The sequence below is a fragment of the Antechinus flavipes genome, chromosome 3 (assembly GCF_016432865.1).
Source record: "Antechinus flavipes isolate AdamAnt ecotype Samford, QLD, Australia chromosome 3, AdamAnt_v2, whole genome shotgun sequence".
NCBI lineage: Eukaryota > Metazoa > Chordata > Mammalia > Dasyuromorphia > Dasyuridae > Antechinus > Antechinus flavipes.
Genome location: NC_067400.1, coordinates 573177655 through 573199698, shown reverse-complemented (window position 1 = coordinate 573199698; position 22044 = coordinate 573177655). Strand labels below are relative to the sequence as shown.

At 41.5% G+C, this 22044-nt stretch overlaps 1 protein-coding gene across 1 annotated transcript in view; it reads right to left on the bottom strand.

Annotated features, from left to right (window-relative positions):
- LAPTM5 (lysosomal protein transmembrane 5) overlaps positions 1–22044 on the bottom strand; it is a 44462-nt gene that overhangs the window by 5281 nt on the left and 17137 nt on the right. Inside the window, exons 2-4 of the mRNA XM_051987996.1 lie at positions 8416–8509; positions 7240–7316; positions 3091–3222 (exon numbers count right to left, since the gene is read on the bottom strand). Of these exons, the coding sequence (XP_051843956.1) occupies positions 3091–3222; positions 7240–7316; positions 8416–8509 (303 nt within the window). The remainder of the gene's footprint in view (positions 1–3090; positions 3223–7239; positions 7317–8415; positions 8510–22044) is intronic.

Sequence of the window (22044 nt, the reverse complement as noted above, 5' to 3'; positions counted from 1 at the left end):
ACGTGCTTGTGACTGTGGCTGATCAGAACAACACAAACTCAGAATGCTCTGCCACAGTTCGAACACAAATAGTCCACATAAACATTTGGGGTGGCTTCTCTAATTTTGTGTATTTCACTAACACCAAAAAGTAGTAATAAAGTCTGGCATATGGTGACACCAGACTGGAGTCCCTACTACTGGGAAGTCTCTTCTAGCTCTGTCTCCCCACATCTTTTCTTTTAGGGGACTAAAAATCCCCAGTTCCTTTGAATGATCCTTCAAGGACTCAGGCTTCCCACAATTTTGATTTTCTAGATGTGATGCTATTGATCAAAATCATTCTAAATAATAATAGCTAACATTTAGATAGCACCCACTATGTGCTGCCAGGTACTGTGCTAGACACTTTCTATGTGTTGTCTCATTTGTTCCTTACAATAACCCTGGAAGGATGGTACCATTATTTTCTCTGTTTTATAGATGAGGAAATTGAGACAAACAGGTGAAGTGACTTGTGAGGGTCACCCAGCTAGTCAGTATCTAAGGCTGGATTGGAAGTCAAGGGTTCCTGACTCGATACCCCACACTCAGAACACTATAGCATTTCCTACCAGCCTTGTATTCTCTAAATGTCCTTGGTGCGTAGGACTGAAGCCAGTGCCCACCAGCTGTGGTTGATACTGCACCGCCATCATTGTTACATGAGAACACATAAGCTTTTAGAGCTTCCATAACACATTGTTGACTCATAAGGAAGTTATAGTCCATTAAAACCCCAGGTCTTATGACTATTGTTTAACCACACACCACTTCCCTCCTGCTTGCTCTGCCCACCCCCTTCACCCCCTGCAATTCTATAGTTGTTCAGCTGATTTTTTAAAAATTCAAATGTCAAGCTTCACATCTATCCCTATTAAATTTCCTGTCATTAGAAGCAGCCCATCCTTCTGGACTGCCAAGGTCTTTTTAGATTCTAATTCTGTCATCTAACGTGTTAGCTGTCCCTCCTAGCTTTGGATCATCCAAAGATCTGACAAACAGACCATCAATGGCTCCATTAAAGGGATTCTTGAAAATGTTGAACAGAAAAGAGATGAGCCATGATGAATCCCTGCTTGCCTCAATGGCCAACTCTATCTGATTGCTTAATTAAGGCATTAAAAATTTTTTTGAAGAACAAGTATTGAAACAAAAAGGGTGTATGCTTTATAATCTGCCAGGATTGTTTCATACCACGATTCTGTGATCTGACATTCTCAGTTCCAGCATTCCATAGTCTGAGTTTAAATCTTACCAAGCTAACATTCTACAAGTCTATGGAAATAAATTTTCAAAGTGGGCTTCAGCTAGCCAGAATATTCAGATCACCAAAGACAAGTGGTTCCCTCAAAGGGTCTGAAAATTCAAAACAATTTAAGAGAGGTGAGTTTAAATCCAAAGTGAGTTTTCTCTCTTCATCTAATTTCACTGCCTACAACAATTTTTCAGCAAGACACTAATTCATGCATTTACCAATGACCGGCCCACTTGCCATTTTGCTCATCAACTCTTCCAGATGCTGTAACCCCTTTTGACTGCTTTCCCCTTGTTCTACTCTAGAAACCAGACACATATTGTCCTGTGTTTTCTTTGCTCAACCTGGATCCCAATCCACATAGAGCTCCTAGCTCTACAACATACCCATCATTGGATTCAAATTTTTGCATCCTTAGGTCAAAATCTGAAATTTGCACTCCTGCCAGTAGTGTGAAGATCCCTTGAGAGTCTGAGTCTCTGTGTTATACTTGGGACTTAATGTATCTAAAAAAAATTCCTGTGAACCATAGAAAATGGAATTTTCTAGCATAAAAAGTATGCATTTTCCTCTTTTTGTTGGAAAGATGGGGGTCTATGGATTTGGAATGTTGCATATACTGTCCAATTAAATCAATATATTCAATGAAACCATGTTTAACTATTTTTTCTCTTTAGATTTAAAGAAAGATTCACTGAGAGGAAGAGAGTAGTTCAAAAACTAAAGTATTAAAACAGAAAACCTAGATGAAACTTTTTAATATAATTTTTCAAATAGAAAATAAAGAATGACAACTCCCATGGATTAATTTAAGTGAATTTGTATACTTTCCATGAGAAAGCAAATTTTCTGCTTTATAAAATAGGAAAGTCAACAACCCATATGGTCCCCTCAAGGAAAGACATTTCAACCAAATAAAAGGTTCTACTTTATTCAGAAAGACCAGGAAAAAATACTTTTCCAATTTGTCATTTTTTTCTCCAGTTTATCTTACGAATAAGGAAACCAAGGGCAGAATTAAATGACCTGCCCAGAGTTACATAGCTAGGAAGTGCCTGAGGCTGGATTTGAACTTAAAGCCCTCCTAGCTTCAGGCCCAGAAATCTGCTTACTTAGCCACTCTGCTAACTAGAACATTTTAACAATGTTGTCTTATATTGCTTGCTATTGCTTCCAAAGACTCAAAGTTAAGTATCACTAGAAGAACAATGGAAAAGTAGGTGTGAGTAAGTTGCAATATCTAAATATGAGAATACAAAATAATAAATAATGAGAAACTTTAAAAAACAGGATTAAATAATAATTAAATACATATTAATACAATTAATTAAATACTATCATTAAGGAAGAACATGATCCAGCCAGGTGGAAAGAGCAAAGGAAAACAGAGTGCTTCACTGATACCCTTGTGACATTGGGAGAAATCAAGGAAGGATTCCAGCTCATCAAGTAGCTTCTCTGGGACTAACTTTGGGGAGGACATGGACAGGAATTGAGTTATATAGGAAAGGCAGGATGTAGAGGTTTCGATCTGCATTATTTGAGGGTATTTCCAATCAATTAATCACAGATCCAGTTGAGTAATAAGCCCAAATAAATCACTGATAAAAATAAAATTTTTACCATAAAAAAAATTTTAAATAAAAAAGAAAATATGCTCTCATCAAAAATCACATTAAGAAGCTTTGTGCCCCCACCAAAATATGCCCTGTTCTGCCTGCTTTATTGATCTCAGTCCTGCCATTGTCCCCCCCTCTCTGTTCCTAAGGCCCAGAGCCCCAAGCCTAAGCTGGTCTGGGAGGCTGACTACTCACCGATCGACTCCCCCGAGAACCAAACTTCAGATAGGCAGGGAGTTCAATGTAGGAGCCCAGCAGTGTGAGGAGGCACAGAAGAAAATCCATGATTTGCAGAGACAGGAAGGGCAAAAGGTGACGTTCTCTGTTCTGGAAAAAAAGAGTTTTCCAACTGTTGACCTGCCCTTCTTGAAGAACAGATCATCATCACAAGGGAAGAAGGAAGAGAATCGGTTAATTAGCTGATCATAAAGAAACCTTGGGTTTAGAGAAGAAAAGGGCTCCCAACTTCTAGAAAGACCCTGTGCCTTTGGATGTCCCTGTTGCTTCCAATAGGATCCATTGAGAATGCTCAGATTTTACTCTTTATAAGTAAAATGAAGGGTTGGATTAGAAGCATTTTGGGGTCCCTTCCACCATTCAATCTATAAGCTCATGATACTTACCACTAGGCCATGGAAATGGGGGTTATTTTAGGCAAGACAATTTTGAGAGGGTTTTTGTCCTGAATTATTCTAGAGGTAGATCATTGCTGATTCCCCAAATGCTTGTGGTACTGCTTATTGATTGCCTCAAGCCCCTTCTGAGCCCTCTAAATTCCATTTGGCAGAACTAGAACAAGTCTAGGTATCCAAGGTCATCACCCTGATTGGTAGAGAGAATAAACTTAGGCCTTCTTTGAACTTCAAACTCTCAGCACTACATCATTCTTCTTCCTCTTTCTGTATTGCTCACCTCCTCTACTTCTCAGAGTTGCCACATTCTAATTTCAGTATGCTTCTGTTGCTAAATCTACTCATTCCCCAAACAAGACTGAAGTTCTAGCTCTCCTTCTGCCGCTGAATTCACTTATATCCAAAACATGGTTAAAGTCCTAGATCTCTTGCAGCTGAATCCACTCATACCCAAACCATGATTTAATTTCTAGATCCCCTGCAGCTGAATCCACTCATACCTAAAATATGGGTGAAATTCTAGATCTCTTTCTGCTGCTGAATCCACTCATACCCAAAATATGATTTAAGTTCTAGATCCCCTACAGCTGAATCCACTCATACCTCAAATATGGGTGAAATTCTAGATCTCTTTCTGCTGCTGAATCCACTCATACCCAAAATATGATTTAAGTTCTAGATCCCCTACTAGCTGAATCCACTCATACCTAAAATATGGGTGAAATTCTAGATCTCTTTCTGCTGCTGAATCCACTCATACCCAAAACATGGTTTAAGTTCTAGATCCCCTACAGCTGAATCCACTCATACCTAAAATATGGGTGAAATTCTAGATTTCTTTCTGCTGCTGAATACGCTCATACCCAAAAACATGATGAAGTTATAGATCTATAGTAAAAAGGACCTAGATTCTGATCCCAGTTCTGCACCTTGAACAAGTCTAAATCTGAGTCTTGCTTCCCAAATCTGTAAAATTAAGCATACTATGAGATTTCTAAAGGCCCTTTTAGCTCTAAATTGTAAGACTATTCAGGCCTTCTAATTATTGTTCAGTCATTGTCTAAGTTGTGTCTGACTTCATGATTCCAATTTGTGGTTTTCTTGGCAAAGAAATTGGAGTAGTTTGCTACTTTCTTCTCCAGCTCATTTTTTTTTACAGATAATTAACCTGAGGTAAACAGGATTAAGTGACTTACCCAGGATCACACAGCTAGGAAGTGTCTGAAGCCAGATTTGAACACAGTAAGTTGAGACTTCCTAACTCCAGGCCTCTCCCCAGTGTATCCCCTTGCTGCCCTGGCACCAACATGGGCCTTCTACTACCAGGCCCTAAAATCTTTCCTTCTTTTCCCAGTCCCAAAGCCTTCAACCTTTTGTTCTCCTGGTCACAGTCAATAATACTGATAGAAAGCAATTTATTTTGTGGTTCCTACTAAAGTGTGAGGAATATATAGGTTATGGGCGCTTTCTCTCCCAGAATTCTATGTTTGTGTTAATGTGTTTGTTAATCCAAAGGGATGACTAGGTATTTTACACATATTTTCCACTGACTAAACCCACTAGCAAGTCTACAAATAGGTCAACACATTGCTACCATACATGCTACATACATACCATTGATCTAAGCTGATACGAAAAAACAGGACCAAAAGGTCAAGCCAACTTTCATAGTTCCATATCTAATCTCAAGGTTGGCAATTATCTGATGGTAAAAAGAACTGCCTGCTCCTTGTTCCTTGAGGATCCTGTTTTTTATCTCTTCCACTGATGTCATTTAAAGTACACTGTTTATTGGCTCTATGTGTTTCCTGGGCCACAGAGGCAGAAAAGAGAGATAGTAGTTCCTCTTTCCAGTGATGCTGAGTCAAAAGCTCCATAATGGGGCCCCACAGATGCCACAGAATATATCAGCTCTTTGTGAGTCGATCCTCCATTTTCAGAGCATGAAACTGGGAGTGCATCCATTCTTCACGGTCGAGGTCTCATGGAGAGCCCATGGCCAAAGAGAGGTGGCAAGTAGGGGCCTGTGGGCTGAGATAATTCAGGCTGGAAAGAAACCTTGGGCCTGAATTCCCTCCCTTTGCCTCCATGGAGGAGAAGGGACAGTTTTCTGGCTACAGCATTACCAGTATCTCACTAGGTAACACTGGCCTCTGGTTGTTTCCCTCCTCAAGTCTCAGATCCTCTTCTGTACAGTGGGGATCACACAGTTATATGAGATTGGCTATTGGTGCTGTGTATGTGTAAGGGCCTCGTTAATGATTACCCCACTCTTTTGATGAGTCCATGGCCAAAATCCCAATAAAGACAGAAAATGAGTCTTGGATATAGTGGGACAGAGACCTTGCAAGGACTTACTGGTGAACATGTAAAATAAAGCTCTATCTTCCCAAGATAATCCACTGCAGGTGTACATTAGTACAGCCACATTAGGATGGCCACAGAGAACTGGATTCTTCCTCAGGAAGACAGCCAATCCCTCCTCAATGGGGTTTAAGTGATGGCTCAGTGATCAGATATAATGGTGAACCCAAAAGAAGCTTCCACATCAGCCCCCAAATGGTTGTTTTCAGGATCTGCATGGACATCTCTCGATCCAGCTTTAATTACATCCTTAAGTCTTTTCCAAAATTTGGTTCATTTCCAACATGCCCCTTCCCAGTCCCACATCTGTTACTTGCCCAGCATTGGCCGAGTCTACCTATGGAACCAGCCCCCAGGAAGTTGAGGGCATTTAAATTTTCTAGCCTTTCTAGGCCTGCTCTTCTCTCCTCTGAACCCTGTAGTCCCCAAGCAGGTGTTTATTAACACCAGAGGAAATTGGGGGCAAACCCACTGAGTTACCCTCTGTTTCATTCCAAGATAATCCCTCCCACCCTCTTTCTTCCTCCCACAAAAACTTCCTTCTCTGGGGGCTTCTGTGCTTAATAGCTGCCAGGAAACTAAGGCTCCCTCTAAGAAACTCATTCATACTTAGGGAGAAATGACTAACAGTTTCCTGTATTGTCCGTCCCACCAAAGGAAGCTTTTGCAATAGAGAACATATGTCTTAATTTAAAGAAATGAATTTCAGGATTCAGGATAGGATTTCAGGCAGTCTGATGGATCAGTACACGAGAAAATTTGGAGTTAATGTGGAAAGGTTCCCAGAAAGACACAAAAGTAATTATTTTCTCATTTTGATCTTCCCCTCTGAGGCAGGCAAAGCAAGTATTATTTTATCCATTTTAAAGATGAGTAAAACTGAGGCTAAAAGGTAAAAGTTATTTGACCAAGGTCACAAAGAGAGTAAGGACTCGAACTCTGGCCTATTTATTTCAAAATTCACGTTTTTTGCACTATACCAGTGCCTCTTACTCAGCTAGATGAGGTAGCGGGTAAAAGGAGGAACTTGGAGATAAGAAGCCTGAGTCCAGATCCCACCACAGATACTGAGAAATTATGTAACCCCACCCCCATGGGAGCCAAATGGTAGTTCAATGATGGCTCCAAAAACAACCCAGCATGGAATGAAGTAGAATCATTTGTGCTTCCTACACACACACACACACACACACACACACACACACACACACTAGCTATTTGTAACTAGCACAGGCCCTTCTCCAATCCGAGCTCTCCAAGGAAGCTCCTGAGATGTCCAGCTGGTCAGCTGGGATGGAGAAGAGTTTCTGTCCAGTGCTAATGGGCTGAACCACTGGCTGCCTCTTACCTTAAGCACACCGTAGATCAAGTTCACACTGATGATAAAAAGCATGATGATGAGCAGGAAGCTGGAGGCGATGTCCGCTGAAAAGCAAGGGAAAGAACAGTAAGGGACCCTGGGGTCCAATCTTAAAGATTGGACCTGGAGTCAGAGAACCTGGATTCCAATAAGGCTCAGCCTCTTTCTGGTTCTGGGATCCATAGTTGACGTCTAACTACTCATTCCTCAGTTGTTTCTTGTGTCTTGTGTTCCCCAGTTCTAAATTTCTGTTCTGATCTGATTTGACCTGATCCAAAAGGAGCAAGGTCATCGAGTAGAAAGAATGAAGAAATCTGGATTCTAGGTTCTGTCACTAGCTTAATATATGATCTTGGGGCAATTATTTTTCTCTCTCTGAAGCTCAACTTCCTCACCTGTAAAATGAGAGCCTTGGAACTGAATATCTCTAAAATCCCCTCTAGCTCTGACATTTTATAGAGCTCTCTAACCATTAAAATTGTCCAATTAATCAATAAGTATTCATTAAGCACTTACTCCGTACCAGCCACTTCACTAGCCACTGGGGATACAGAGACTTAGGAGAGATCACATGAACATAAAGATGGTCTCTGAATCCCCTCCAGTGTTAGAGCACCGATCCTTGGTATGAACAAAATACAATGGAGGGGGAGGAGGTGAAATAGCATCAGAAAGTGCTGAATCCAAATGCAACCTCAGACTTAATATCTGGGTAAATCACTTGATCTGTTTACCCCAGTTTCCTCATCTGTAAAATGAGGACAATAATAGCAATTACCTCCCAAGGTTAGTTTTAAATTGAGATATTTGTAAAAATAAAATAACTTAACATAGGACCAGGCACATATTAGGTGCCATATAAATAGTAATCATTATTGTTGTTGTTGTTGTTATTAAACACAAGGTAATTTTGGGGAGGGTGAGAAGCACTGGGTTTTAAAGGAAATAAGAGACCCTTAGTGTCAGAGATGTAGGGCCAATGTGTTCAATAGTGAAAGTTAACAAACTTTCTATCCACCACTGGAAGTGGTTCAGCAGAGTTTGTGAATGACACAGCTGGTGAAGTCCCCCAATACGGATTGAGCTGCCTCCCAGCCAGCCCTCCCTCCTTCTCCCTCAGCCCAAACCCACTTACCTAAACTAGCCCCTTCCCCAGCGACTCACCAATCTTGTAGTATGACATCTGTAGGATTTTGCAGTAGCCTTTGCCAGTTCCCACCTCCACTGAGTGCTCAATGAGAAGCAACACGCTCATGACCTAGAGAAGGCGGGATGGAGAGGGAGAGGTTACTGAGCATCCACTTCCAGCTACGTTAGCCTTTTGGAAGCCTGTGGTGATGGCAAATCCAGAACAAGTGGTGATGGGTCAGAGCAGGAAACGTGAGACTGGGGAAGGGGAACTCCAATGGCAGATCTAAGAGCCACGGCTCACACCCCAACCCTCATCCTCACCCCTACCCAAGCAATCATTGTGCCAGAGTCCAAGAGACAATGGGTTTCGATTCAGCATTTATTGAATTATATTTGCAGTCATCCCAGCTCTGGCCCTTGAACCAATCAATCAGTATTTATTAAGCCTTCTTTTATTGTGTTAATCAATGGGGGACAAGTACAAAAGAGAGGCAAGTCTGTCTTTCAGGCACCTACATTGTAGCAGAAGAATATGTTTGAGGGAAGGGGTATGTGTGTGTGTGTGTGTGTGTGTGTATTAATGGGGATGGGGCACAGCAACATGTGGGCCATCTGGAACAGTCACTAGAAGGATGTGGCCCTTGAACTAAGTTCTTTTACCCTATGTAACCCTGGGCAATCATTCCCCAATTTGGTGCTGTCCTTCATCCACCAACAAGCTTCAGTCTCATTACAGAGGTGTTGGACTGGGTGTCTTCTAAGGTTCCTTCTAGCTCAAAGGACATGGCTTCCAGCCCCAGATCGCTGCATTGGGTCAGTCCTTTCTGGGAACTGAATGCCGTCCTCCAGGTGTGGTCTCATCCGGACAGCGGAGAATGGAACTAAGGCCTCCTTCTTTCTGGAAACTAATCCTAGTCACTGAGTCTCAATTTCAGATTTTTGTCCTAATTTCTTCCTCAGATCATAATTTGTTCCTGATTTACAGAAATGTTTGTCTACTGCAGTGAAGAGGGAATTGTAGAACACAGGATGCCAGAGTTGGGGGAGCCCTTAGGATCCAGGAGGTCAGAGCTGGGATGGCTCTTAGAATCTGGTATGTCAGAGCTGGGAGGGCCCTTAGAACCCAGGAGGTCAGAGCTGGGAGGGCCCTTAGAAGAAAGAATGTCAGAAATCAAATGGCCCTTAGAACAAAGAATGTTAGAGGTGAGAAGAGCCTTAGAACACAGGATGTCAGTGTTGGGAGGTCCCTTAGAACCCTGAATGGCATATCTGGGAGAGCTGTTAGAACATAGAATGTCAGAGATTGGAGGAGCCTTAAAACACAGAATTTCAGAGCTTTTTGAAAGCACCTTAGAAGAAAGAGTGTAGCTACACAGACGATATAGAATGTTAACTGGAAGGCATTTAGGAAGTCACCTGGAGGATCATAAGATGCCTGAGAATATGGAATATTAGAGCTTTGGACCTTGAAACTCAGAACGTCAGCTCTGGGAGGGACCAGAAAGCTTATTTAGTCCAACTCCTTTATTTTGTAGATGATGAAATTTAACCTCAGGAAGAGGAAACAACTTGGCCAGTCATACAGAAAGCTGGTGACTGAGCTGGGCCAAGGTCTCAGATCCCCAAACTTCTCCTCTAGAGAGTTTTCAATTAATAAGCATTTAAGTGTTTCCTGTACCAGGCACTATGATAAATATTGGGGATACAAAAACAAAGGCCCCTAGGTCTGTGACCTCTAGGAGTTTAGATTCTAATACTAGAAATGATGAGTGCATCTCTGAGCAGAGACAAGATAAGGGGATGCAAGGCACTAGCAGCAGCAGCAGGAAGGGGAGTCATCCATCTCCCCACAGTAGTTTCGAAAACCCTTTTCATGTTACCCCCTCCAGGAAAAGCCTCCCTGCTCTGAAACCTCTCCTCCCCAGACTGGTGTGAAATTGCTCCAGTAGAGACAAGTTGGGGCTCAGAGATGACCTCCCTAGGATTTCTCTTTCAAACCACAGAAACATCCAAACAGAGAACATTTCCCTTCTCAAAAAGAAGGCAGTAATTGTATCATTTTCTTCCCTACCAGGAAAAGTTAGCTGGGGCACAAGATCAGGAGACTGAAACAGAGGAAAGGGGGATGCAGACAGAAAGGGGAAGCAAGGTCACAAAACTAGGAGGTCACAGTTTTATCTCCCACAGACCCAGAGTTCCTGACTCTTCACTAGATAATCCAGCTATTTGTTTATTCAAGAGAAAAAAGTTCTTCCAATTCTGAATTCCTTCCCCATTCTGACATTCTATTCAAAGACCATTCATATCCCTGACATCCTGGGTTCTAAGGGCCCTTCTAGTTCTGACATCCCATGTTCTTACCCCCCACCCCCAGCTCTGACATCCTGGGTTCTAAGGGCCCCCAGCTCTGACATCCCAGGTTCTAAGGGTCCTCCCAGTTGTGACATCCTGGCTTCTAAGAGTCCTCCCAGTTGTGACCTCCTGGGTTCTAAGGGCTCTCCCTGCTCTGATATCCTGGGTTCTAAGGGCCCTCCCAACTCTGACCTCCTGGGTTCTAAGGGCCCTCCCAGCTGTGACATCCTGGTTCTAAAGGCCCTCCCAGCTGTGACATCCTGGGTTCTAAGGGCCCTCCTAGCTCTGACATTCTGAGTTCTAAGGGCCCTCCCAGCTCTGACATCCTGGTTCTAAGGGCCCTCCCAGCTGTGACATCCTGGTTCTAAGGGCCCTCCCAGCTGTGACATCCTGGGTTCTAAGGGCCCTCCCAGCTCTGACATTCTGAGTTCTAAGGGTCCTCCCAGCTCTGACCTCCTGTGTCCTAAGGGCCCTCCCAAGTCTGACCTCGTGGGTTCTAAGGAACCTCCCAGCTCTGAACATTCTGTGTTTTAAAGGTCCTGTGACCTCAGATATTCAGCGCTCTCCTTCGTCCCAAGGTCCCCTCTTTGCCCATCTCCCATCCTGTGACAACGGCCTTGTTATTCCACACTATCCAGGCATTTTCTTTGGCCTTTTCCCAGGCCTGGAATGTTCTCCCTCCTCATGCCTCCCTCCTGGCTTTCTTCAAGTCCCAGCTAAAAACCCACTTTCTGAGGAAGCCTCTTAATCTCTCTTAGTTCTAGGGCCTTCCCTCTGGTGATTGTCTCCAGTTTGTCCTGTCTCTGGTAGGTGTCTGCATGTTGCTGTGAGTCCCATTAGACTGTGAAACTCTTGGGGGCAGGGCCACCTTTCTTTGCATCCCCAGTACTCCGCGTGGTGACTTGACTCACAGCAAATACTGAAATATGGACTGAATGACACATTACAAGGTCCTTGTCAACTCTGGCACTTTTTGTTCTAAAAACTTAGGTTCATTTAGAACCGCAAGGGAACCCAGAAGTCATCTCGTTTTACTTGTCGGTTGGATACCACGAAGACTGGGGCAGTGCCCCCTGGCACTGCCTGAGACCCGAGATGTGCCACCTGGTCCATGTGAGCTTCTTCTCCCTAGAAAGATGGGTCCACTTAGGAACAGAGTCTTCCATTAACTTTGCCACAGCCCAGGATGGAGAAACCCACAGAGCCGCCCCAAACTTTGGCGGGAACCCCAGGCTCACCAAACCTTCTTCTGATGGCCAATTCCATTTCCCAAGTCCCTGGAAAGTATGAGTGTTAGTATTCTAGTCAATGAAGAAGTATGTAAACTCATGCCTTTGCAAAATGTTAGAGTGGCAAAGGATTTTAAAGAGCATTGTATTCAAACTCCTTCATTTAACAAATAAGGAACCTGAACCCCAGACAGAAAAAAATTTCTTGGCCAAGATCACCTGAAAAGGATTTTAAAATAACTTCCATTTATGTGACACTTTACAGTTTGCAAAATAATTTACATAATAGAGCATCTCATTTGAGTGGATGCTACTATTATTCCCATTTTATAGATAAGGAAACTGAGACTGGACAAAGTTAGGTGGCTTGCCTAGGTTCACACAGGTAGCAAATATTGGAGGCAGATTTGAACTCAGGCTTTCCTCCTTCCAGATCTACCACCCTACCCACTGCACCACCTAATATCAAGTATCAAAGCTGGGCAAGGCCATGGAAATTATCTCATCCAACACTCTCATTTTATAGATGAGAAAATTGTAATTCCAAGTCCCTCCTCCAGGGATATTTCTATTCATTCCAAGTTAGCAAGAGAGCTGGGATTAGTCAGATAATTTCTCAGCTCCTAAACCAAGACTTACACCACTCTACTGCCATTGCCCATCCCTCATGCTCCTGTGTTACCTGTCCCTCTAGGTTTCTAGAGGATCAAAGCACTTGTAAATTGTATAAAGCACTTGATGCTTTGCCCGTAACAGGTGCTTCCTCATTCTGCCCTTAACCAAATCACAAATTAGTCGTGCTGTTTATATGTTGCTGTCTTTGGAGTTTAATTCAACAGAGATTAGCTGTCTAAGCTCAATTACCCCAAGGGTCATTTCTAGGACCCAAAGACCTGAGCATTTAATGGGACCCTCTCTGATGTCACTGGGAGCTTTCCTGACCAATAGGCCAAGTCTGGGCAGTTTCTGTTCCATTAGCATCACTGAAATCCCAAGAGCTTGCTGAGTAAACGGTTAATGGCTTCTTTGGAAGGAGAAACTTTGTACAAGGCAGGGGCAAGAGCTGATATTCTAGAACCTTGAAGAATTAAAGAACCAGAGATTTCTGGAGCTAAAAGGCATGTCAGAGGTCCCTAAAGACTGCTTATATATGATCTAGAATTCCTTCTATCATTTTCACAATAAGACCATCCAGGTTTTTCTTGAAGACTTCTAATGATGGGAACTCATTACCTCCAGGCCATCTTGTTCTACTTTTGAACAGCTCTCTGTTGATAAGAAGCTTTTTCTTATATAGAACCCAAATCTCTCTCTCTCTCTGTGAGTTCTATTAAGTCTTGTTCTATCAGGCACAGTTTCAGAGGACTCTGATTAATTATGCTACCCTCCTCCCCCAGAGAGAGAAGTGATGGGTGCAGATGTGTAGATGGGAGCAGATGACTTTTTTAGACATGGCTAATGTGAGAATTTGTTTTGCTTGGTTAAAAATATCTCTAACAAGTTTTATTTTTCTTGCTTTCTCAATGAATAGAGGAGGGGCGGGTGAGAGAGAAAATTCAGAACTGAAAATGAAATAAAATTGGATTTTAAAAAAACACAGTAAAGTACAGAAAAAAAATTCCTTGTTCTAGCTTATGCAGCCAGACAAAACAAGACTAATACCTCTTCCATAAAGCAGACCTCCAAATACTTGGACATGGTCACCATGTGCCCCCAAGCTTTCTCTTCTCTGAACTTACATATTTCTAGTAATTCATAGTTCTGACTCTAGCTCTCAGCCCCCTAGATCTCAGTCATATAAACTATTATCTAGCCAGGCTTTCTCCATTCTGTTGTCTAGGGCTTCTTAATTTTTTCCACTCACAACCCTTTTTCACTTGAGAAATTTGGGGCATATAGGTATATAAAATAGATGTGCAAATTAAATATTTATTAATTATAAATCATAATTTTGTGACACCAACATTTAGTTATGAGAACCTAATGTGGGGTCCCAGTTCAAGAAGTTTTACTATAGTCAATACAATTAATTTTTATTTTATTCCAACTATTGGAATTTATACTTATTCTTATTAAATTTTGACTTAGGAGGTTCAGCCCGTCATTTTAACCCCACTGGGATCTTTTTAGATCTTGACCCTGTCAGCCATTTATGCCAGCCATCACTCACAGCTTTGGGTCATCAGCAAATCTGATGAGTGTTCCATCTATGTTTTCCTCCAAGGCATTGATCAAGAAGATAAAGAGCTCAGGGTCAGAGATGGCTCCATGACGCTTTCCACTTGAAATTTCCTTTCCAGGGTGATATTCATTCATTTATCACAGCTCTTTGCTCATCTGAGCCTTAGCTGTTTTTTTGATAGCCTTTCACACTCTGCCTTTATCAACTATCCTACAGAATCTCCACCATGACTATTTCTAACTACTGTTTCTTTCCTCTTACCACCAATTATACCCTAATTTTCCATGTTTACATGGATCCATTGACTTATTTTACTGAGAAGACTGAGGTCATAGGAAGTGTTTCTTTGCTCAAATTCTCAAAATCATCACTCATTCTCCTTACCCGAGATCACAATGTGAATCGTCCCTGTTTTTCAATAAGTTTGACTTTTTGTCCCCTTCTCAATAATTTTTTTTATTTTTTTCCAAATACATGTAAAGAGAATCTTCAGCATTCATTTTTGTAAGACTTGGTGTTCCAAATTTGTCTACCTCTCTCCCTTACCTCCCCCCTCCCCAAGACAGCGAGTAATTTGATGTAGGTTAAACATGTACAATTATTTTAAACATATTTCCATATTTATCATGTTGCATAAGAAAAATCAGACTCAAAAGGAAAAAAAACAGGAGAAAGCAAAAGCAAGCAAACAAGAAAAGGTGAAAATGTAATGAATCAGCCTGATTTCTCTATTCTTCCCTTGTTCTTCCTCCTTAATCCTCCCCCTCCCTCTCCCTCTCCTTCCCTTCTCTCTTTCCTTCTCTCTCATACTCCCTCCTCCCTCTCTCCCTCCCTCCTTTATATTCCCCTTCTTCCATTTCCCCCTTCTCTCTCTCTCTCTCCTTCCTTTTCTCCCTCCTTCCCTCCATCTCTCTCTATCTCTGTCTCTCTCTCCGAATATTGTGCCAAATATTGCAGAGATGAACTTCCTGTTCAGGCAGAGATCGGGATTCCTTTCAATGCTGAGGCTCTATGATTCTGTTCTATCCTCCTGCTTCCTCAGCACCACCTGAACTCTCATAAAAATCAGTCAACAAACACTGTCTAATGTGCTCAACACTGGGGAGACAGAGGAAAAAGCACAATGCACAATGTCCGGTTTGGCCATGGTTGGAGCAGTTACATAGGCCAGGGTAAAGAGCCTTTAGCCAAGAGTCAGGTCCCCAGGTTTTCTCCCCTCAGCTTCTCTTTTCTAAGAGAAACATTCCCAGTCTTACAGACTATTGTTATCCTGACTTTATGGAGGCATCCAGGTCTTCAAAAATCACATCTAGGTGACACAAGTGGATATGAAATCAAGAAAACTTGAGTTTAAATGCAGACTCAGCCACTATCTGGGAGACCCTGGGCAAGACATTTTAATCACTGTCTACATCAGTTTTCTCAAGAGTAAAATAGGGATAATAATAGCACCTACCTTCCAGAGTTGTTGTAAAGATCAAGTAAGATAATATTTGTAAAGCACTATGTGCCTGGCACATAGTAGGTACTAAGATAATATTAGTAAAGCACAAAGTGTTTGACACATACTAGGTACTTAATACGACTTTCCTTCCATGTAATTTGGCTTACCAGCTATGAGATCTTGTCATTTCACCTCTCTCATCTCAGTTTCCATATCTGTAAAATGGAAGAATGAGACTAACTTCTCGCCAAAGTCTGTTCCAGTACAAGTAGCATTTTTATTATTATTTTTATTATTATTTTTTTTTTTGCTGAGGCATTTAGGGTTAAGTGACTTGCCCAGGGGCACACAGCCTGGAAGTGTTAAGTGTTTGAGGATAGATTTGAACTCAGGTCTTCCTGACTTCAGGACTGGTGCTCTATCACTGCACCACCTAGCTGTCCCTGGTATCTTTTATTCTAATAGGGCAATTAGTATGTCTATGAGATGGCACATGCATGGCTCAGAGTCAGTTGAAAGACGCTTAGGGCGACAGATCTTAATGGATCTCCCCCATAATCTGTGTCTCATCCTATCTTCAAACATTTTAAAAGCTGCTGGGTGGAAGAGGAATTATCCAAACAGTTGTTCACAGACATTTATGAGGTCCCTACCCTATTCCAGACATTATTAGCCACTTGAGATTAAAAAAAAAAAAAAAACTAAAATAAAAGTCTCTGTCCTCAAGATGCTTATATTCTATTGTGAGAGACAATATGTACATAAATAGCATATCCAAAAAATAGATGTGATGTAATTTATATCACCTTGTTTGTATTTTATGTAATTAATTCATATTACATTATTTACACCATATGTAATTTGTGTTATATATGTATATCATATGTCATGCTATATATATTTATATCACTTGTAATTTGCAGCAAATTTTTCTATCACAGGTAATTCATATAGCATGTAATTCACATAATGATAATTATATTATGTGTAATTCATATTATATTATTTATATTCCATGTAACATTTATCTATGTCACATGTAGATTAAGTTATATCATGAGTAATTCATGTTATATTATTTATATTGCATGTAATTCATATTACCTTGTTTATATCACATGTAGTTTACATTTCTTATTTCACATGTAATTCGTGTTACATTAAGTATCTTATGTATAATTGGCACGATGATATTTATATTATGTGTAATTCATATTATATTATTTATATTCCATGTAACATTTATCTATGTCACATGTAGATTGTTACTTATATCTCATGCAATCCATGTTACATTATTTATATTGTATGTAATTCATATTACCTTGCTTGTATCGCATTTAATTTATATTCCTTACATCATATGTAATTCATGTTACATGTGTAATTTGTGATATTTATATTATTATAATTCTTATTATATTATTTATATTGCATATAACATTCATTTTATGTCACATGTAGATTATGTATGTTACTTATATCTTGTAATTCATGTTGCATTATTTATATCACATGTAATTCATATTGCATTTGGTCACATGTAGTTTATATTACGTTACTCACATCTGGTATAATTTGGTTCATTATTACACATGTGCATATGATTAAGCAGCTAAAGATGGGCAGGGAAACAGAAGGGAGTAGACAGTCTGAGGGATCTTTGAAGGAAACTAGATATTCTAGGATGTGGAAGGGAGAAGGGAGCACCTTGTAAGCACGGCCACAGCCTGGAAAAAGCCCACAGGTGGGAGATGAGAGTCATGAGTGAGGAATAACAGAAGAAATAACAGAAAGACCAGGGCATTGAGTGTATGAAGGGGAGTCATGAGTAACAAAGCTGCAAAGGTTAGTCAGCACCAGAGTGTGACAAGTGTTAAATGCCATTTGATCCTGCAGGAACTGGAGGCCACGGGAGTTTCTTGGGCAGGGGAATGGCCCGGTCACACTGGGCTTAAGGACTTTTGGGATCCAGGTGTCAGGTGGAAAACTGTCCCTTGACTAGTCTCTCCATTACCCACCCACCTGCATCTTACTCACAGGGACCTTATTAGGGGGTCCATTTTTAGCCTACGGAAAGCACCTTACTTTCTCAGTTGGCAGGTGCTGAAAGGCTGAGGCAGAGCAAATGGAGAACATCAGTGACTCAGGCACTGAGATTCTTTGTTTCCTTTGGTTCCTGTCCTCATTTTCACTGTTCTTCCTAACAGATGACTCTCTCAAAGAAAGTATCAGTGAGTGCAACAGTGGCTGTAAGCTAAGTCTGGTTTAACTGGTTTTCTGGGATTGGTCTAGGCTAGTCTTTTAGGTCTGGACTAGACTAGTCTTTTAGGTCTGGTCTAGGCTGGTCTAGGCTAGCCTAGGCTGGTCTAAGCTGGTCTTTTAGGTTTGGATTAGGCTGGTCTAGGCTAGTCTAGATTGGTCTAGGCTGGTCTTTTAGGTCTGGACTAGGCTGGTCTACGCTAGTCTAGGCTGATCTAGGCTGGTCTTTTAGGTCTGGACTAGGCCTGGTTTTCTAGGTCTGGTCTAGGCTGGTCTAGGTTAGTCTAGGCTGGTCTAGGCTGGCTTTCTAAGTCCAGTCTAGATCTGGTCTTCTAGGTCTGGTCTAGGCTAGTCTAGGCTGGTTTTCTAGGTCTGGTCTAGGCCTGGCCTTCTCTTCCCATCAGTTCTTAGGTAAGAGGTCAGCCTTAAATAGGGAAAAAAATAAGTAACCACCAAAATAAGCAAAGGCATGGCATTTGGTACCTTGCACATAGAAGGTCTTACTCAACGCCTGTTGAATGAATAGATGAATACATTTAAAGTCAGAGAGCCTGGGTTTGAGTTTGCATTTAGTCACAACTAGAAATGCAATCTTGAGCAAGCCATTTCCCTTCTGGGCAAAATGGAGATAAAAATAGTGAAGGAGTTGTGATAAAGAAGTGTATTCATCAAGGAGCTTTAGAAACATGAGCTGTGGTTTTTTTTACTGTGGGTGGAAGAATGATTTTAAGATCCCCATGTACCAAAATAGCTCCTCCTCTGTGGAGCCTTCCCAGATCACCCCCCAGAAAAAGTTTCCCCTTCCTCACATTTTCTTAGAGCTGTTTCCTGATGTCTCCTTTACGGACACAACTAACCTAGTACCATTCTGATCTTTTCACCTGCCTGACACCTCTCCCTCCACTCTCCACCAGATAGGACTAAAATGCTTTGGTCATACTCACCGTCCACACATTTAAAATGTCTATTAAAACCATATCTCTCTGTCTTGGTATCCATTTCTCTGTCTCTGTCTCTCTGTGTGTATGTCTCTCTGTCTTTGTCTCTGTGTCTGATTCTCTCTATTTCTCTCTCTCCTGTCTCTCTCTGTTTCTGTCTCTGTCTATCTCTTTTTCTCTGTTTTTCTGTGTGTGTCTCTCTGTCTCTCTGTCTCTCATACACACACACACACACACACACACACACACACACACACACACACACACAGAGACTTCCCCAGCCTTTCCCAAATATTCTTAATTCTAGTGCCTTCACTCTCTTAATTATCTCCCATTTATCTTGTAGGTGCATAGTTTATTTGCTTATATTTAAGCGCATATTTATTTGGACTATCTTTTACATCCTTTTGTACAGTGTTTGGCACAAAGTAGGTGTTCAATAAATCAGCACACACACACGCACACACACACACACACACACACACACACACCATCTAACATGAAAATTCCATTATCTACCCAATCGGTTCTTGCATTATGTCTCCAGAAGTTTCCAAATAAGATAAAAAGCAGTTGCCCAGGGAGAGCAGCACATTAATCTCTTAGTACCCAGTGGCCCTGCATGGTACATTCTTGGGCATGTCAGAGATGTGGTTAAGCTGCAAAAGCTCTCGCCTTACCCTGCTTCTCATGGGACCAAGAGTTCTTTCCCTCTTCCTCTTAAAATCAGGAACGAAAACAATCAATGAGTCTACACCCATCTATACAGCAGCAGCCTGGAAGTCATGTTTCTATGACTTGCTGCGGGGGGAATCAGCATAGGTTATGGGATAAAGTAATATACTCCTGACTCTCAGTTTCTTTTTCTGTTTAAAAAAAAAAAAAAAAGGATGTGAACTTCAATAGCCTCTAAGATCCTTTCCTGTTCTAAATGTATAACCCTCCATTTGATGGATTTTCCCATGGATCCAAAGATAATCAGTTCCTAAAAAGCATAGACATTGTATTGGGAAAACCAAAGAAAAACGGCTTCACCCTTTGGTAGATCTCTGGGCCAAGCAGCCCCCACTAAGGAGAGGGACCAGAAGAATCTCTGGACATCACAATTTGGGGGCTAGCTCAGAACCCCAAACTTATGATCTCTAGATTTAGCTCAGTTCCTCAAGGAATATTTACAGAGATCTTGCAGAGACCCTTAGCATCCCAATATTTCTTAGATAATATCTGTGATAGTTCCATGGAGACAAAAATGAGTCTACTAGGATGAACTAGGAAGGGATCCGTGGAGGAAGCACCCCCATCAATGAGAACAAGCATCCACTGGAATATGTCATACATGTATCAGGTAAACCCTCTGAATTCCTCAAGGGGGAAAATCAGAGATCTGAGATCAGACTTCAGAGATCATTAAGACCAATCCTCTCATTTTATTGATGAGGAAACTAGGACTCAGGGTTGTGTGTGTTAGAGAAGGGGGTGTTTAAGGTAGCACAGAGAGTTGGAGGCAGAATAAGACCAATCTTTAGAGGAAAATCTTCACCAAAGGAGGATGAGGAATGACCTTTGATGTGCCAAGGAAACATAGCAATGGCAATAAAGAAAAATCAAGAGGTAGAAGTAAGAAGATGGGTCTGTTTTGACTTTTGCTACAAATATAAATTCAGTCAGGAAATCCCAAAAGTGTCTCCCCCAATACTTTTTCCCATAAGGATCAAATAAGCAACAAGGTATAATGGATAAAACACAGTCTGGAAGTCACAAGGGCTAAGTTCAAATCTCTCAACTACTAATTTCCTCTGTCCTTTCTATAATTTTCAGGTAAATCACTAAACTTCTCTGGCACTCAGTTTCCTGAGTTGAGGAAATGTTGGACTAGGTAATTTCTAAGGCCCTTTCCATCTTTGAAATTATGTTCTTAGTTAACTTCAGATCTGACATTCTATGTATTCCATTCTAAGGATCCTCCCAGCTCTGACATTCTGTGTTCTAAGTCCCCTCCCAGTTCTGACCTCCTGGGTTCTAAGCCTCCTCCCAGCTCTGATCTCCTAGGTTCTAAGGGTCCTCCCAGCTCTGACATTCTGTGTTCTAAGGGCCCTCCCAGCTCTGACATCCTGGGTTCTAAGGCCCCTCCCAGCTCTGACTTCCTGGGTTCTAAGGGCCCTCCCAGCTCTGACTTCCTGGGTTCTAAGGGCCCTCCCAGCTCTGATATCCTGTGTTCTAGGGCCTTTCCTAGCTCTAACATTTTATGTTCTAAGGCCAATCCTCTGATAACCTGGGATCTAAGTCCCTCCAGTGCTGACATTCTGGGTTCTAAGGGCCTTCCCAGCTCTTATGTTCTCTGTTTTAAGAATTCTACTCCATGCCCAACACTGTGTTAAATCCTCATTTAATTCTCGCAACAAAATCTAGGAGATAGGTACTATTATTGTCCACATTTTCTAGCTGAAGAAATTGAGATAGACAGAGGTCAAGTCATTTGTCTAGAGTGATACAGCTAGTAAGTGTCTGAGGTCTCATTTGAACTCAGGTCTACCTGACTCCAGCCACAGCCCCTCAACTGTCTCCAACAAGAAGCAGTCAACTCCACTTCTAGCATTGTCTCCGATATTTCATCTCACTTCAGTTCTCACAACTGAGGTTCCAGAGGTCCCCCTCCCCTCCTACCTCATCCTTGTTTCAGCATACTCAGTCTTGCCATGAAGAGAACAGGCCTTCACTTTACTTTCTCATCTTTGACTCACAAATATTCTTGCTTACACAAGAATTAGAATATCTTTCTTATTCAAACTCTCTTCCAAGAGCCCTAATTATTTCCATTGGGACAGCAGTGCTGGAGAACAGTTAGCCCCAAGTAATAAGTATTATTAAGAATGAGTATGTATATAGTATTTTTCAAATATTTCATTTTTATCCTCAAATAGGGAAACCATGCAGAAAACAACAGAGATGGAAAGAGACCTTCTAAGGTAGCGCAACAAGTTCAGGGTAGCCCATGGTCACCTAACAAACCCCCTCCCCCATTTCTTATCGATGCACAAATATTTATTAAGCACTTGCTCTATGTCAGGCACTGCATCAAGGACTGAGGATATAAAGAAAGAGCCAAAAAAAAAAAAAAAGTCACCTGCTTTCACAGAGCTTACATTTTAAAATTTTGGAAACACACCTTGTACTTGTGGCAAACAGTCTAGATGGAAGGTGAAAGTATTGGCAGGCAGTCAGTCAATAAACATTAAGAGCCTACTATTTATCAGA